General features: G+C 42.0%; 1 protein-coding gene across 7 annotated transcripts in view; it reads right to left on the bottom strand.

Annotated features, from left to right (window-relative positions):
* The window catches only part of scn8ab (sodium channel, voltage gated, type VIII, alpha subunit b), a 39,600-nt gene that overhangs the window by 18,907 nt on the left and 1,536 nt on the right, over window positions 1-19,157 (bottom strand). For 2 of the 7 annotated variants that reach the window (XM_062564037.1, XM_062564039.1), the window contains exons 2-12: window positions 16,336-16,673; window positions 9,270-9,387; window positions 9,071-9,161; window positions 8,850-8,978; window positions 7,403-7,494; window positions 4,262-4,483; window positions 4,022-4,085; window positions 3,568-3,709; window positions 2,854-3,060; window positions 2,490-2,771; window positions 659-982 (exon numbers count right to left, since the gene is read on the bottom strand). In XM_062564037.1, coding sequence (XP_062420021.1) covers window positions 659-982; window positions 2,490-2,771; window positions 2,854-3,060; window positions 3,568-3,709; window positions 4,022-4,085; window positions 4,262-4,483; window positions 7,403-7,494; window positions 8,850-8,978; window positions 9,071-9,161; window positions 9,270-9,387; window positions 16,336-16,617 — 1,953 coding nt within the window. In that variant the 5' untranslated portion in view covers window positions 16,618-16,673. Of the gene's footprint in view, window positions 1-658; window positions 983-2,489; window positions 2,772-2,853; window positions 3,061-3,567; window positions 3,710-4,021; window positions 4,086-4,261; window positions 4,484-7,402; window positions 7,495-7,773; window positions 7,866-8,849; window positions 8,979-9,070; window positions 9,162-9,269; window positions 9,388-16,335; window positions 16,674-18,190; window positions 18,222-18,561; window positions 18,582-18,672; window positions 18,784-18,919; window positions 18,939-19,157 lie in introns of those variants that run through there. The other 5 variants (XM_062564042.1, XM_062564041.1, XM_062564043.1 and 2 more) reach the window with 5 other exon arrangements.

The following is a 19,157-nucleotide window of genomic DNA, read 5'->3' as shown; positions in this document are numbered from 1 at the left end:
GAGGTGAAAAAGCAAGTAGAGTGCTTGAGAATAAAAGAGGGGTCTACCATGAATGAGGAGAAAAATTGTTATCGTAAAAGAAAATTCTGATTTGTTCTCGCACCATCAAGTGGCTCCAGAGCGGAGGCTAAACGAGACCAAGAATGAAAGAGAGGGAGGCAGAACGAGAGGGAAAGAAATAGACTTGTAGGGCTAGATAAATGTTTAGAAAACAGTGTGGGCCTGGATGTGAGAAGCCCCTCAAATCAAAGAAGATAAAGTAGGGAGTGGGGTTTCTTTTCTTGCAACACATTTTGTTAGTTTTAATTATTTGAATAAATGACAAACTGTATATGAGGTGAGCTTGTTTTCTATATAATTGTTGGGGGAGACAATTACATTAATTAAACACATTATCATAATGATAAAGCTGTTTTAAAAAAGGAGCAGTGGAAAAAGAGCATTAGATCGGGATGAAAGTGTAAATGTTTGTCAGTATAAGATGAAATAATAAGACAGACTTTAGTTATTCAGGGAAAGGACAAGGGATTGGTTTAGAGCCAAGGGAAAGAGGTTTTGAAGCTGCAGCGACTGGGGCCACCGCCATCATGCCTAAACTGTATTGGTATCCCATGGACGTCCTTACACTGTCATCAGTGGCTGCCTTATCTATTTTCACCTCAGGCAGGAGCCGTCTGCCGGTCCCAGGGCCGATGAGAGACACCACGCCATTGCAGTCCACCGTGCTGTTCCTCTTCCCTCCAGAGTGGGGTGCCAGTGGGTGGATTCGGGATGAGCCCTGGCTGTAGCCGCTGTAGCTGTTCCGGCGGTAAGGAATGAACAGTGAGCCTCGGCGGTCTTCGCTCTCCTCCACTGTGCTGTGCTCATCATCTGCAAACTCGTTCTCTGAGCCCATGTCCTTGGAACGGCCTTTGAAGCTGAAGATGCTGCTGCGGCTGTTGTGGCGCGACATAAAGGGAGAGCCCGGGATGCTGAGTAGTGACTGAACAGGAAGAAACAGGTGCAGAAGGGGAGAGTCAAGGAGCTGTTAACAAAAAAAATAAAGCTGAAGCTTAGGAATGAGTAAATGACTAACAAGATAAAGAGGAACTTAACAATAATCGAACCGGAGGACGTGGAGGAAAAGAAGGATAAAGGCACCAAACATATCAGTGGATTTAGTGTTACATGTACAAAGGCCACATACAAAATGAGTTGATCAGATTAACAATGATGAGAAGAATAAAGAGCTTTTGTCAGAGATCATGTTCAATGACTCTCAAATGATGAGATCTGCATTACTGCAATACACTATGAAAAAGCAATGATATACAAAATGGGTTAAGATGATTTCATAAATGTGTCCTGTTTTTCTTTGCTCTGTAAATAAGACAGTAGAATCCAGTAATTAGTCCATTGCTAGTGGGACAATATAATATATAGTCACAATATTACCAAAAAAACAGACAAAGAAATAGGATTATTTTCTCATTTAGCCTATATGTGATCAAAGGTTTTGATCTGGGCCACTTGTTTGTTCTATCCTAATAATATAGTGCAGTTTAGGTTTGTTTTAAACAGAAATCTGCCAATGAAAACTGTTCCTTTTGAAAGGTTTAGCAAACAAATCATCTAGCTAGAGCGGATCCAAGGGAAGATCATTGAGGAGAAAAATGAAGAAGGACCGGGAACTGGTCAACGTAGGCAAGGCAGTTGAATAAAAAGAGGCAGGATCTCAATCTAAAACACTCAAAAATGCTGGGCATTGATTGAGGGAGAAGGAGAAGAGCCGTCTGCAATGCAAAGGAAGTGGCACAAAGAGCATCCAGATGGCTGTGGCTTGTGGAGCAGGACAAAGCTAATGTGCCATTAAGACACAACCTGATGCCTGATCAACCTCACCTGAGTCAAATTGAATGAGGACTACAATGTTGAGACCCAAAACATCTGTTGACTTCAGGAACATCGTTGAGTCAAAAAGCCTTCAAGGTTTTTAGTACAAAACAATTGACAACTTGTGGTGTGGTGGAGAGTAAATGCAGGTATACAGGGCATTAAGGTGGATTAAGGTCTTTGTCTATTGGCAGTATATGATGTTATTCCCAATCAATCGAACATCCACACAAGCAAAAGTGAGCTTTTCAATAATCCTGGGAATTTAACTTTGCTCTTTGCTGTTATTTGAAAACCACGAATAAATCAAATCATTTGTGAAAGTGGTTTCCAGAACCGTAGAGGCAGCAGAAGTTCCAACAGAATACGGTAATCTTAAACCACATATGCTTTTCTAGTCAGACCGACAAAATAAATAATCAGACAGTTTATTGAAAAGATTGATTGGAAAAGGCCTTCAAGAGGAAAAATCCTTTTTTTTCATGAGGAAACTTGATCTATCTCACCTGGGTCACATGGAAGGTATCTTTGAAGGACCCAAACCCAATATTTCCTGTAACATCGCAAAGCATCGGTAGATGTCTGCGTTTACTGTATCGTTTTTTTGCTAACTTTACCTGGTTCATAATGGATGTCTTCCTCCCCAGCCGGCTTCCTGGAAAACGAATGGTGCTTTTCTTGCTGCCATCGTCTGACTCGGACTTGACAACCTTCTCGGTGTCTCCCTTCTCTTTCTCCTGCTCTTTCTGACGCCATTTCTTCTTGCGATTACGCCGCTCCTTGGCACTCTTAGAGCTCAGTTTGGAGACCTCGGAGGAGCTGCGGGACAAGTGCCCTCCTCCTTCGTCTTCTAACGCAGCCTCCGACACCGTGCCTGCAGATGTTGCCATGGCAGCAGCCTAAGAGAAAATAAAGCCATATGATGATCCTGAACCATGAAACAGGTAGAGGTGTATGCGTGTAAGAGAGGGTGACACCAACCTGTGTTTCTTCTTGCTGCCTTTTGAGCTGCTCCAGCATGGCTTTGAATTCAGCCTCTTTCTGCTCGGCCTCCTCCATAGTGGCCTGATTCTGCTCCTCATAAGCCATAGCCACCACAGCCAAGATGAGATTCACCAGGTAGAAGGAGCCCACAAAGATGACCAGCACGAAGAAGATCATGTAAGTCTTCCCTGCAGCTCGCAGAGTCTGACAGACAAGCAGAAACAGATATAGATTTAGAAGGTTTTTTCAAAGGTACTATATACAGTATATACATGTGTGTTTAGTCCGCCTTGCTAGTGCTGTATCATGGATTTCTTCAAAAACGTCCTGACAGGGAAGAACCCTTTCAGTGCCAGTTTCAAATAAACACAAGGAAACACTAAATGACAGGTAGATCTGCTCAATTAAGTGGATCTATTATGGCTGAGTAGGTGCCGGTCTGAAGGTGTAGGACATAAATGCTAATAAAATGTTATGGCATTTTAACATTACGGTTAGTTGAGCATTTTCTTGTATGTTTTGTTCATGCATGTTTATCCCAAAGAGCTACAGAAAGTGAGTGAACCAAAAAAAGGCAAAGATAAAATACCAGTTTAGTGAGCTCTTAAAAGGTACATTTTGCAGATAGCATGAATGTTTCTTCATACACAGTACTTTATACCAATTCGCAAAACAGAAGAAGAGAGAAGTATTAAGAAAGCACTTCTTTACCAGCATGTAGAGATTTTCCCAAAAGTCTTGGGTCATGAGGCGAAATAGGGTGAGGAAAGCCCATCCAAAGCTGTCAAAGCTGGTGTAACCATAGTCGGGGTTCCTTCCAGCTTTCATGCATGTATAGCCCTCTGGACATCGTCTGAAAAGAAAGGTAGTATGTTATTAAATACAGTCACAGTAGCATGTTGACATGATCAACCTTAATATTGCCTGACTCAAACAAAGGGTGTGGCTCATGAATTACCAATACATGTTTGAATGCCTGTCTAAATCCAGAGTGGCCAAACTTTTTCTTTTAGGGAGACCAAAACTCAAACTAAATGATGGCAGACAATGTATTGTACTGTATTGTTAAGATGGAAAATTGTATTAGGATTCAGAGTTCCTTCTATTGAAAACATCCAAGTATAACTATGGCGGCCTGCACTTATTGAGTGACACAGCTACTTACCCTGAATCACTACTATTTCCACAGAGAAGAGCATCCCGCATATTTGGTAGGATGTAGAAATTACCTAGAAATACAACAAAAAACAGCAACATGTGTTACCTTGAGGAGTCGCTGTGTCTGGTATTTATTCATAGACAAACAAAATAGAAATAAATCACAAGGATGCATACACTTTGTGTCTAGTCACATTCATGTCATAATGTGCAAATACTTTAATTAAGTGTCAAGGTAGTCACTCACTTTCATTCATGCTGTATTCAGCCCAGTCAAAGGGTCTGCTGCCATTTGGCGGGTATTGCTCAGTCATGTTGATTGGCCAGATTACACACTTCTGCCGCAGGTTCCCCATAAAAAGTTGCAGTCCAATCAGAGCAAAGACGCTGAGACAGAAGACGGTCAGGATCATCACATCCGACAGCTTCTTCACAGACTGGATCAGAGCACCCACAATGGTCTTCAGGCCTGTTAATTAATATACAATAAAAACACACACGCACACACACACACACACACACACACACACACACAAATGTGCATGTATGCAGATACATGGAAACAGACAAACTCACAAAAACACGCACAACAGCATACAAGTGCAAATGCACACAGACACACAAAAACACACAGATAGACAAAATGAAAGGAATTGCAACTTTTGGCAACAGGGCATAAACTCTAAAGGGTTTTATAGCTGCAGTTCAGAGCTGACTCAAGACAAGCACTGAAAACGTTAAGTTAGGTAACTTATATCTAATCCTGTATTGTTATATAAATCTAAACTTGGCAGACATTAAAACTATTTCCCGAGCACCTACTACGCCCACACCTCCAACCCTCAACAGCAGAAACTGACTCAGTGCGTCACGTGCGTTCCTTCAGAGAACAAAACAGACAGAGCAGGTCCATGTTTTTCTTTCCAGCCTTAATCCCAATTAAGTTCTCTGAATTAAAGAAACTTATTCATAGATAGTTGCTGCACATGTTGTTCTTGTATCTCCAGTGGACAGAACTATGCAGCTCAAGGACAGAAGAACATGTTGTCCAACATCTCCACATCCCATGGGAGGAGAAACCCTTTTGCCATTCCTGTGCTAATGTTCTCATTTTTCTTTTTAGTTTCTTTTTAGTTTCTTTTGTTGCTCATTAGGCTTCAGGCTTTTAATGAGTACTACCTATTTCAGATCAAGAGAGTAATCCCATACAATGTAACTCAATATTTTCCATCTTAATTACTGTTTATGTATATAAACTGAAAATACAGTATATATATATATGTGTGTTATCCAACCTATAACAAGCAGCTTCCTGTCACCTAAGCAGATGTGCATATCATGTCAATACTTCCCTCTTAAATGAATACTTGGGTAAATGCAAATCTTTAAAGCAGAATATATAGTACATAATAACGACACATTGACAGACTATTGTTGGAGATGCATCAAGTTAAACCACAGATATAGTGTTCACGTTCATTTTATTCCATAAAATACAAAACAACACAACAAACCCTACAGCTGTTCAGGATGTTTCTGACAGAAAGACACACTTCATGTTTTTTGGTTCTCACTTCGTATTAGAAAATGTTAAAGCTGATCCACTGATGAACAGCAGACAGCACTACACTCTTAGAAATAAAGGTCACCATAACCATGAAGGGATTTTTGGCCCATCAACGTCCCTGTTATATCCCAGAGATCTCTCTCCACCATAACCATGGTGTTCACTTTGGTCAGAGTCACGTCCAGTAGCCTCTGGGCTAAAAGGGAGATTATGTTGTGCCCCTCGATCCACAACAGCCATGGTTTATAATCATAGTTTTCTAGTTGGTGGATCTTTTAAATACCCAAGTTTTTAACAGTAAATGGAGAATTATTTCTTCCAAAATGGATTGTTAATTGCCCTCAAAGAACTCCTTTCAAAATCCTTCATTCAAAATAGGGTGTTTTCAGAAGTAAACGGTTCGGGTAGAACTCGGGGGGAGAAGGTATCCTGGAAAAACTCTTTTGAGAGGTTCATTTCTAAGAGTGCAATTGGATTTAGAATTAATTTGGTGAAGAGAAATTGTACAATCAGATGACTTTTTCCCTTACATCCTTGTGTCCATCTATGAGAACATTCCTGACTAGCTGTAGGTGTTTATTACTCTGCGTCAAACAAATCAACTGAACACAGCAGCACTAACAACAACGCACAGAACTGGGCTCAGTCAAGGAAGCAGGAGGTGAAGAGGAGAAAGAAAGGACAGGCGAGGAAGAGTTGGTGGCTGGGGGCGGGGGAGGGGGGGGGGGGGGGCAATGAGAGGTGGCATGCAGGTCATTTAAACGCCAAGGCTGAAGGAATTGACTCGGTGTCCGCATCACCTGTCTGTAAACGCTGACCTTGCCTCAACCGAAGAACCGTTTTCCATCCCGGTCACCTCTCTCTCCCACTCTTGCAGGTCTGGGCGAGCCCTCGGGCCGACGCAGCCATGAGTGCAACTGAGCGCTAGATGCTGCAGGCTGAGCTCATTGTGTTGTACTGACTGTGTGTGTGTGTGTGTGTGAATATCTGCTGGGATACAGTAGCTTTATCGGGTCATATTGCTTTTGATTGGTTATCATGTATCAGCAAATGTAAACTTGTGTTTTGCCTCAAAAAGAATTGTGTGGACTTTGACACATATTTAGAAAGTTTTTCCTATATTTTGTTATTTATGTTTCGCTTCAACTCCCAGGATGGACAAATATCTTCAACAAAAAAAAAAATTCTGAAGCCTGAATCAAAGGATTCTTTGTACTAAAAAAAAAAATCCAAGGAAAGCCCCTTAAAGCCAAACTGGTAAAAGCATGTGTCTCAAAGCTTCATGCAGCATTGATGTGTTTAGGCCATTAGGCTTGGCAGTCTTAGGGAATCAAAAAGTCTTTAGAAACCAGAAGCAAGGTCATAGACTATGACAATTTGGATTTATGTACCAAATGAAACAAACCAGATTGAAAGACTGACAGTTTTAAACTACACATGATCATGTTTACTTATCAAACCTCTCATAATACCATCCTGACAACTCAACATCCTGACAAGTATCCCATTGTTCAGGACATTCTTTTCTATATAACTTGGGGTAGAAATGAACAGTCAGACAGCTCTTGCGTAGCTTGATGTGCTGCAAAATCATTTCATCTCAGCTGTCCATATGGGACATGTGAGCCCATAAGACTGCCAGTAGACTGCTAAGCCTATCAAAAATGTATTGCTACCATTTTTGATTGTCAAAAAAACAAAAGTAAAACAAAAAAATGAAGAAATTCTAAAACATCCTTTTTTTTAAAAGAGCAAAACAAAGTAATTGAAATAAAGACAGGTCATATAGGCTCAGCCTTAGTGTTTAAATGGGAGTCTCACCTGGAATGACAGAAATTGTTTTCAATGCTCGGAGAACCCTGAACGTTCTCAGCGCCGAGACATTCCCAAGGTCCACAAACTCTGTTATATATCTGTAACAAGGTAGGATGACACACAGAACAGAACCCCATGACACACAACACACACGATAACAACACACACGCATGTACGCGTAAGAGCACGACACCAGCACCACCATCGAAGACCAGGAGGGGACACCACGGTGAGAGAGAGAACGCCTGTCCGACCAGTGGGAAGAGGAACAAAGGAAGGAAGAGGAGAGGAGAGGAGAGGGACCGAAACAAAACCACACCTAACATCAACCCCCGTGACTCGCCCACCCGCAAACACAAACACCTGGACTGTCTTACCTGGGATAACTGAAATAGTTTTCAAAGCCCTCAGAACCCTGAACGTACGCAGGGCTGACACATTGCCTAGGTTTACAAACTCTGTTATATACCTGCAAGGTGGATCAGATACAATTATTCAGCAGCCGTCCCAAAGAGAGGAAAGAAATAATGGATTGTTACATGATATTTCAATGAGCATTATCAACGTTGTATCATGGACTAATGTGGATTGAAGGTGCTGTCGGCAATATGTTTGGTTGTTATTTAGTCCAGTTCCGCTTGTATCCAATTACAAATCATTAAAATACACAGTGAGTGTTTTTAGCCACAGCAAAGTTTCCCAAGTGCTAATGTTCCAATCAGCAAAGCATGTCCACTGCTTATGTGTTTTCTGCTGCAAGGATCCATTTTTGGAGCGTTTTACTCACGCCAGGTTTTTGTTGCTTTTCCAAAATTGCCTACAGCAGCTTTTACATGTTAGAGTACTGTCCATTTTTGAATAAAATAACCACTTCATTCTAAAAAAAAAAGAACTGCAGTGTGCAAAAACAAGTTTATTGCGGTTAAATGTTTAATGGACAAGTTATGAAACCTCTAATGATTAAATATGTATACTAATGATAGAAGAATACAAAATATTCATCTTCAAATCTTTGTACCTTTATGTAAATGATTTTGAGAAACATTCATTTTAAGTGAAAGCACAGGTGACAGCGATAACTTGGACTAAGAAACAATTGCTTCCACTGATATGTCTCATTACACATACCAGTGAGCCAACCTGCAGGCTTTGCTCTGCCATTATCACACCTGAACGGAAAGCAGTTGTTATTCTTGGGATTAGTTGCACTTGTGTTTTTAATTTATATCTGCAGTGGGAAAGTTCTGTGGCCATTTGAGGTTCACCTGCTGTTTTGTTGTAACTAATATTTCCATTTTATCTGTTCAAATGCTAAAACGTCTTTATTTGAAATCTCCTTCTTGGTGCTTTTTGCCTTTTGCTGTTTTTTTTCTTGTTTACATTTGACCCTAGTGTTCATATATAGCCTTCAATAACTGTATTTACATTTTTTGAAGGCAACCATAATACTTACGCCATTGAGATGACCATGAAATCCAGCCAGTTCCATGGGTCTCTGAGGAAAGTAAACCCATCTATTGCGAAGCCTCGGGCAACAATTTTTGTGAGTGACTCAAACGTATAGATACCGGTGAAGGTATACCTAAAAAAAACAAAGAGAGGTGAGATTAAAACACTAACAAGCACATGCATTGAGGATATAAATGCAGAGGTAAAGTATGGATGTGTACTTACTCTACTTGTTTGGACCACTCTGGGGGGTCACTAAATGTCATGAATATACAGTTGGTCAAAATCGTACACATGATGATCATGCTGAATAACGTGAGAGGTCAGAAGTTAAGGAAAGTTTCAACAGTATTACCAATAGCACATTAAAACACTTTAATCAACTGAAATCCAACTTCAGTATTGAATCACATGAAAGGATATGAATGTATCAAAATCTTAATAGCTATTCGCCTAAGTAGATTAAAGGGGCTTAAGATGTAGACGGAGGGCGTGGCACTGAAGCGGAAGATGGTTTTCCCACTGTTGAGGACTATAAATGTCTGTGGAGAGAAAGACAGAGAGATAACATCACAGTTAGGACATGTCCACGACTAATTATTTGGCACACACTTCACACTAACGTGGTGGGCTAATTCTAACAATGCAGGTGATACTGTCAATCATTCCAACAAAGCATTCTGATTAAAGCCCTTTGTGTATTTTGAAATCTTTACCCGCCCAGCAGTGACCCGACAGCAGGCAAAGTATTTCAGGTTGTAATGTAACAAAGCACACAGATAAACAAGCAGAGTAAACAGTATAGCAAAGGAGACACGGTCCGGAGGGCGTGAAACAAGGCTGTGTTTTACAGTGGTGACATCACTTCCTCTACGGCCAGTCACCCAGGAGCCCAGTTAGCACCAGTGTTCTGGTTATATCAGATGCGGGGTCTGCGCCGGCCAGCTTTTCGGCGTGACAGCGGCTCTTTGAGTGGCAGACAGGTGGATGGGAAGCCCTCCCCCCTCGTGTCCAAACGTTTCTCTTCACCCCGAGTTTAAAGCTCTTACTGGAAGAGCAGCGCAAATGCTGTCATCGATCAGCGGCAGATCTGCTGACTCGAGACTCTCAAGAACCACTCCCCACCCATAAACAGCACTGGGCCACGTGGGGCTGTGCACTCGGGGCGAGGCAGCGCCGTGTGCCTATGCAGTGTGTTTGTTTGTGCGTGCCCGTGTGCGGTTTGTGGAGGTTTGGGCCCAGTATGGAGTCCAAATGGACTGCTGGGATTTTTAACCCACAGATTCTCATCCCAACCACATCTTTGTTATGAATGCCTACACTGCCGAGTGTTTTTCCCTCTTCACCACATCCCCACACTGTTGATGGTGTTGTTGTTGTTGTTGTTGTTGTTGTTGTTGAAACGTCACATACGGATGTAGTATGGTCCTGTTTCCAACCGTTGTTGAAGAACAACTTATAAAATGTTATCAGAATAATATCTAAATTGTAAATGATCACCATATTCAACATAAGGCAAAACAAGTCTTGTAAAGGAGACATTTAAAACATTTGAAAGAGTTTAAGGTTAGGTATATCCATTCAAAGCATTCAATTTACAAGTTTTCACAATAGTATTCGCCAGCCCATAAAGCCTAACTATAGGTTCAGGTGGAGTGATGAATGCAGTCACAATGATACTGATGATAATGTGATGATAAGCCACCGCTGGAGAGCATACACCTACGGTCTGTATTGTGCAAATGGCCCCAACAACTGGCAGAGTACACACACCATTTTAGTTCCGACCATGGGAAAGACTAGAAAGAAATGGGGATGCAACAGAAATTGTCCCGAGACAAGTGATGTCCTGAAATCTAATTAAATCAAAAATAGCGTCTGCAGACTGGGGAAAGACAAAATGTATTCTCTGCTTTAGAGGACTCCTCTCTTTCCCTCCCTCCCTCTCGCCATTTCTTTTTTGCCAATAGAGCAACTGCAATACTTTAAAATCCTCTCACTGTTTTTGCCACCCACATGTAGTGGGAATAATATGTACTTCATCAACACAGTAAATACAGAAACACACAGGATCGGCAGTCAAAGAGCAAATCTTCGTTTTAGAGGTCAAGTGTTTTGCTGACCGAGCACATGGTGGTAAAATGTGCAAAATCACATTAGCGCCATACAGATTCCCAGCATGCATGCAAGTATGTTCCATATGGTAACCAATCTGATGAATGGTTAAATGGATATAAATGGAAATAAAAAAATAAAATCCCAATTCAACTATAAACAGGCTTCATTTACTTAAGGTAGTGGGTTGATCTGCTGTTGATGCAAACTACCTGGCACAATTACAACAAGGAATGCACATATCAAGCAATTTCCTTAATTGGTTTTGCAACATCATAACTTCACAGAGTGTAATAGGCGTGTAGAACGTATAAAAACTACAAAGTAAATACTGAATCATTCTTGTGTTGATAACATAGGGCTTACCAATTCCTCTTACAGTAAAAGTGGATATATAAGATGGGTGGTTTAGGTCTCCTGAACACACTACAACACACAATTTAAGAATAGGATCTGTGCCATCACAGATGATCCAATGTCTTAACTGGAAATTATATAGTGGTTATTATAGTTTAGTTTTTGAGGGAAACTTCTGCTCAAGAGGAACAGGGGACTAAAAAAAACACAGCAGGATGAATGGATGTATTTAACATTCTAGAAAATAACAAACATTTATCACAACTGTAAGAGATCTTGTCTAACAACCCAAAACAATGCATGCATCATACTTTTTGATGATATCTTGTTGATTTGCGACTGTATTACAGGTTAAGCATTTAAATTTAAATGGAATAAACATACAAACGTGGGAATACACACACTCATGAATACACAATTCAGCAGAGCAAGCTCCACTGTTTCTTAATTCTCCATAGAGCATTAAAGAAAAAGCCACATATGCAAGAATCAGGAGGCAGAATGCAGCTGTAAGGACGGTGTGTGTGTGCGTGCGTGTGTGTGTGTGTGTGTGTGTGTGTGTGTGTGTGTGTGTGTGTGTGTGTGTGTGTGTGTGTGTGTGTGTGTGTGTGTGTGAGGAGGAGGAATAGTGTAGCAGGGATATGAGAGGGACTTGCAGTGGGATGGGACAGCAGCAATGAAAGCCAAAGAGAGAGAGAGAGAGAGAGAGAGAGAGAGGAGAGATGAGGGGGTGGAGCGGGTGGAGCGGGTGGAGCGGGAGTGATGCAGAACAGAAAGCCAGAGAGCTGCAAAGGGGAGAGAGCCAAACCTGAGATGGATGGGTAGACGGAGGCATGCAGCAGAGAGACAAACTAAGAATGGTCTGTTACTTCACAAAACGGACTGCAGCTGTTGACTTTGAATTCATTATAAGATATGGCAATACATTTGCAACATAATTGTGAAAAGAAAACTATTACTGTAATTGATGATATTAATGTGTTATCGCCACAATTTTGGATGAGGGTCATAAAAACTGTAATAATCCCTTCCATATAATACTTAATACAACAAAAACAATTACTCAATTTATTGCAGTTGGAGACCCAAATGACCTTCATGAACAGAAACAAACTGCAAATCAACCCTTAAAGGATTTGGGAACATATCTGGATTCACAAGCCTTTTTGCAGATTGGAATGAGAAAACATGACACGCATACACTATTAGCGGAATTTGAGCCCATTCTGTAGAGAGCACCTGGTATTGAATAAGTGCCCCATGATTCAATTCACAGAACCAAAAACATCAAAAGCTTCCACGATGTTTACCGTGGAAATGTGATATTTTGTGGCAAAACAGAACAGATCTCCTGAGAAAACTATTGGCAGCCTGAAAGGTAACTCTTGTGACTAAACTCATTGTATTGAGGACCCAGACACTTGGGTCTCACCAAAATATCTATGCTCAAAATATATGGCCAACCATATTATGACTTTTTTCAACCCATCTTTATGCACTGCTTTGAAACCCGCACTTTCACCCCACCCACGCTCCTTACACCGACCTGGCTAGCAGTGGAAGCACTCTCAACCCCTCCATCCCCCTCCCACCCCCCTCCCATCCCTTCCTTACTCAACCCTGTACAGGAGGATGCTGTGTCATCATAGACTCAGGACTCAGACAGAGCACTAAAGGCAGGCCCTTCCTCTAATTTACTACACCCTGAAAATATAGAATGCCCGGAGATGAGGCATCGGGTGGAAGAGGACGAGACGAGAGTAATGGACAGGGACACAGAGACGGCGGTGGTGGGACAGGAACACAATGTAATAGTGAGTACGGCGCTACATGCAGATATTCTGAGGCTGCAGCTGCTGCTTGAGCTCCCTTTGTGTGCTCACGAGTAGCTGCGCCCCTGCAGTAGTCTGAGCAGAAATGACTGGTCTGCTACTGACTCCTGTATTAAGACAGTCCCCAAAAGGCTACGTCAAGCAGCGGGAAAGGGCTCCTGCATTAACAAAACCTGAACGCCGTTTGGTGCATTTTGACCACATCACCCAATTCAAGCAGACTCATCTGAGCCGTATTTCCACACGCAAACAAAGCCCCTGATATGTCCATGTGCAGAGTGCAGCTAAAACACTAGTATGCCCTCCATCTATCCCGTACTTCTCTTCCTGTATGACCACAGCAGCTTTAACATTGCCTAATCACATCAGACATTCGAAAAGCCCAGGCGGTCCTCTCCCCATCGCAGGGGAAAACAAGAACTGCAACGCTGCATTTCTCTTCCTTGCCACTGCCCCCTCTTCCTCTCTTTGATGCATGAGTGCTGTGATCGGGTTTCCAGCAGCTGACACGCTCATTGACATACAGAGCAATGGCGAGAGATAGGATGACTGTCGGTCGAGTGGAGGAGACGAGCAGACTGGAAAGATGAGCACGGTGGTGGAAGAATTGACCGAAACTATGAATATTCTCAGTGGCATTTCCTTACGTTTGATGAAGGACAAACATGAATAATAGTGAGATGGAGAGGAATGATGAGCTCCTAACCTGTGAGTGGTATTGAACTCGCTGACACAGCACATGCAGGGGTAAAATGAGCTTAGCAGATCTTGACTAAGCAGAATGAATGATGGATACGAACCTGTGTTGATACACATATCTGATAAGCAGTGGCCTACTAAGGGAAACCTGCTACGCCATTGCTCCATTTTGAAATTCCCAAAAAGTTTGCTCTTAAGCAAGGAACCACAGCCCTGACTACACAAGTGGACCTGCCCAGAAGCAAATAATAATAAATAATAAATAAAGGGATGATGCTGTGATAGGTGTACCGCAACTACCTTCCCTCACCTCAACACTTATTATAAAGACCTGTTGGCACAACATGCCGGCTTGTTGCTGCAGCAACTATCCATCACACAATTATTATGTTTTACAACAGCTGGCATATTCTTCACTTATCTTTATAATGGCAAACAATTATCACAGAAACATTGGTATTCGATACAATGACTCATAATGTAATTGTTTGTAGTTTAATGAAGGTGTTTTAATGAAGAAAAGGATGAAATAGTCTATGTACCCTGCTTTCAAGGCTCTGGCCAGAAACAATATATGAATGTCGCAGGAATCATACATTTAAATGACATAAAGGGGGTTATACTTATTTAGGGTTTTCATGTCTCATTTTTGTTTATTGCATTGCTATAATTATATAAAATGTTTATATAAAACAATTATAAAAAGTGCAGAAGATATTTGAACCGTTTAAGAGGAGGTAAGAAGAACGCAAAGTGGGAAAGGATAGTAAGACAGTGGCCACCACTGATCTAAGGCTGTGGATCAATAGATCACAAAAGGCACACTTGATAGTTTCATCCGCCCTACAGGGGAGTGCTGCTGGCTGTGATTGCCAGTCCAGCTGACTGGGCGTCTTACTGCTATACAGGCTGCAGATTATTTTACACATTATCACTGCCTCCACACAGGAGACTGGCTCCTCTACACGTCGACACGGCTGAAGGCACTACAGCATCCTGCCCTTTTCTCTCTAATCCTTGTCCTCCCCTGCCATCTTCTGCCATTATCTTTCCCCTTTGCTGGGGTACAGCGACAGTAGGAGCCCCACCAAGCTTGTTGGAGTGGGACAGAAGCCTAAAATGCCTGGAGATTTTGTCTCTGTTTGATATAAAATGCATAATTTGAAGAGAAAATGGGGAGATTGAGTTTTGTGTCATCGGCTTCTGTATCATATCAATTCAGAAGTTGGCTTTTATGAAGACATTGTTTGACTGAGTGGAATATCTGTGGTTAAATAATAGTTACACAAAGCTGTTGTGCGTGCGGGTGGGTTACGGACTGAGTTATCAAGCTTAAAGTCACATGATCACCTCAGAGGCTGCTAAGGTTTAGTTTGAATCGTAATTGTGTTTACGCAATCTGAGGTTTACATAAACCTGCTGCAGACGTAATTTGAGGTCTAAAGGTTCAGTACATGAACGGATCAGATCATCTTATTGATTGATATCCAGTGCAAGAAGTTACAAACCATGTCTGTTTTTTCGGCGGCAAAAGTGAGAATTGTGATTATCTGACCAACCCAACAACTACTAATAAGTGCAAGTGTGTAAATGTGTAAATCACAGTGGCTAATAATAATTCATGTTTCACTTAACTGTGTCACATAAGAGTTGAGACACAGCTTCTCACTTATTATTATTCTAAAATACAATTGGTGCAAAGTGAAAATCAAAAGAATTGTGCAAGTTGCGTTGCTGTGTAATCACATTTACCCGTATTGATTATTTGTACAACAATGGAAACAGTGCAAAACATAATGTAGATTTAAAAAAACTCCATCAACATTGTGGTAATATAGATACAATTATGATCATAATAATTCCACTGTCCCAGTGCATGCTGGGAAACCATCAGTCACGGCTATTGATAGACAGAGCACTTTTCATCTGTATGTTCGTTTTGTCACAAAATAATTGAATTAGCTATAGTAAATGAAGGTCCATCAACATAAACGTTACACCATCGTTACAATGCATTAACGACAATAATTAATCAACAGTGCAGAAACCTTTAAGAGAATTACGACTGCCCGAGTAATCCTGCAGTGTTGCAGGTGCAGATTCACTACGTCCTTCTGCATCTGCTTGTATGATTGTATAAGTGTCCTAAAAAACACAAAGGCGTTATATGATCTAATAATGCACTGAGTGTCCCTGAGCCCCTGTAGCAGTCACTAAAAGGTACCCAAAACGTCTCAAGGTCATCTTTCCATTATTATAATCAGTTTGAAATAACTGCCCATTTAACTTAAATTGTCTACTATATATATATATATATATATATATATATGTATATATATATAATGAGGTGAGTTTACAACGCTTGCAATTCACAAAAAAGTTGTCAACCTCTCCAAATGCTTGACTGAACTACATTAACCAAATGCGTGTTCACAACAGGGTGTAAGGGGAAACTGGCTGGTGCATTGGGTCTCTGTGGAAACTCACTTTTGTGTTCAGATAGTATGGATCCAAATCCTCCAGCGGTACGCCCGACATTCCCTTAGGAACATCGCCGTAGATGAACGGCAGGCTCCTCCCCGCCTCCAGGTCACTGTTGGGCTTGGCTTCATTCTCGTCAGACGTGTCCCGGTGACTACTGTCCGATCGAGGCTTCGGTGGCTTCTTGTTCTTCTCCTCATTGATGCGCTTCTCGATGTTAGCGAGCGACTCCGGGGTGAATTTCTTGAAGCTGTCAGGGCCTGGGGGTGCAATAAGGGGTGCGGCCATGTTTTCATCCTGCAGCTATTTCCTCTTTATTGGTTTTCCATCCCAGACATCCAGCTCTGTGAGGATAAGAGGAACACAGAGTGAGAAAGTGTGAGAGTATCTCACTGGCCAAAGACCAAAATGATAGATAAAACTAAACTAAAACGTTAATGTTATCGAGTTATTTGAATTGGCAGTCATATATATAACACTGACAAACAAAGGGTTATGATAAATATATTTACATATTTTTAAATTTGACCCGTTGGCATCTTTTTTCAGTTTCACGTTGCAGATGGAATTTTCTAGTTCTGGCAGGGAACGCAAACAAAGCAAAATAATGCTGAAATAGTGCAAACATTTAGAAACGTGAGCCAGTAGGCACTATTTCTGCTCTCTCCATCAACCCCAATGACCACAGTACTGATCCTGTAACCCCCAAATCTAAGTAGCTAGCCAGCACATACAGTATTCATCTTTGCATTCCTTATTTGCGCTTAAGGTAACAAGTAGAGAAGAATGATAATAATAAATAATGGGATTTTTATCCCTCAACAAATTCATAAGCCTGAGCTTTCACAGGACCTTTCCTGTCATCGAACGTGGCAAAATGCAACATTTAAAGTCATGTTTATCTGTACACGTCGATGGTAATGTTACCAACACTGAATACATGTGATGTGAACGTGTTGATGGCCCTGCTGGTCTCACTATGAACAGACATCAAAGTCTGTCAGCTAAAATTGTGGTTTTATTCCAAAACAGCTTTCCCTGGCAGTGGATATATGCAGGATAAGCATCGCTTCACCCGGTTTTATCTCGAATAAGGTGCTGCAAGTATGAAAAAATCTCAAACTGGTAGAATAACATCTGCACTTGTTATCCATAGATTTTCAATCAAACTGACAATAGATAACAAAATAAGTAAGAGAGTAGCTCCGAGCATAAAGGCTATTAAATGTTATCTGTCCTGGGTAAAATGACAAAGTGCCTTAAACCAAGAAAGTCTTTATAAGTTATGAAAAAGTCTAGTGAGCTGATTTTGTATCCCGGCTCATCGCTTGACTTTACTAAAGTCATGTAGTTATCAGGTGACAATAAATGTAACCGGGAGGTGTGGTACAGAAAACTATGGACATGGTTTGTTGCCTTGTTACAGACAAACCAGTTCACTTGCTCCTTTTTTTCTGGGGTTCAGAAAAATGAAAACCAATAAAACCGCATATTCCTCTTCCTTCATATATGTAACTTATATATGACACATCCGACACAGGCCACACTGAACATTTTAGTTTATTTTGTCCCACTGTACATAACTTAGCATTATAATATACTAAAAGTGCATGAAAAGATAGTCCACAAAGGAAGGGGGGGCTGATTGAACCTCTGGTGTCTGACTCACTGTTTGAACAATACGGTTGTCATAACATTATCAACTGCATCTATCTATGCTCCTATAATAGATCAATGGCTCGATGGCCGATGGCCGTGCGGTTCGATACCAGATATCAAACCGCAGCCACATACTAGTTCAGACTATGGGAAATGAGTCATTCTGTCCAACATACACGGAGACAACGAAAAGGGTACGGACCTGGAAAGATATTAAACAAGAAATCAGAAGAAATCCACAGGCAGCTTTAGACCGGTATCTTCTAGAAAAAGCGCAGCCGACCAGAACAGGGACGAGGTCCGACTCGAGTAACCCAACCTCGGCACAACCTCCAAGTCTCCTTCCACCACCGCCACGCCAACTGATCTACCGTCAAGGTGATTCAAACCGGGATGCGATCGCATGCCCAGCGGTGCGTGCAGCCGACGCTGGGACAACCCTAACCCCACGGCAGCGACACGACAGCCGAGCTGCTTCAAAATGTTGCCAATGTTGCGCGATTCTTTCCGCGTGCACCTAATTCACTGTGTCACATGAGCCACGCGGCATAACGTGCAAGAGTTAGGTAACACCTTTCAATTTAAGAAAAGACGTCTCGGTTCGCTCTTCCGTGGCCGCACATAGTCGGTACCGAAAATGCCCGCAGCCCCCCTACCCGCTCTCGGTTCTGTGGAAATCCTTACGAGTCACGAGAGTCCGGGAATTACAAAAAAAAAAAAAAGAACCGATTGTTGACCGTGAAAATGAAGAACTCCGGAAGCCTCACGTGCCTCCCGGGGAAATCACGATATGCCCCGCGTCCCGTTCAGCAGCCTTTAGCGGAAAATAAAAAATAAAAAGATGCTATGACGCGTCCTCTGTGAGGAGGAAAGACATCCGGACGCACCGAGGCCTCCCCCCCCCCCCCCCCCCCCACCCCTCCCTCGTCACCTGAGAGAGATGTTCTACTGAGCTCCATCCACTGTGCTGGTGGTAACCGGGCATCTGGCGGAGCGAACCGGACACCCCGGCGAGGGAGATGAGCGCATAAAGTCGCGCGTGAGTCACACGGGTCGGTACGTAACTCACACTCGCTTCACTTTCCCGCAGTGATGTTTGAATGCCGCCTGCCGGCGCGTTTTCTGTCCGAATCCCCGGCATCACTGAACATCCGTGCAGGCCCGAGTCC

Source organism: Pungitius pungitius, chromosome 8, assembly GCF_949316345.1.
Source record: "Pungitius pungitius chromosome 8, fPunPun2.1, whole genome shotgun sequence".
NCBI classification, from domain to species: Eukaryota; Metazoa; Chordata; class Actinopteri; order Perciformes; family Gasterosteidae; genus Pungitius; species Pungitius pungitius.
The sequence above is the reverse complement of the archived record's forward strand: the minus strand, read 5'-3'. Positions and strand labels throughout refer to the sequence as shown.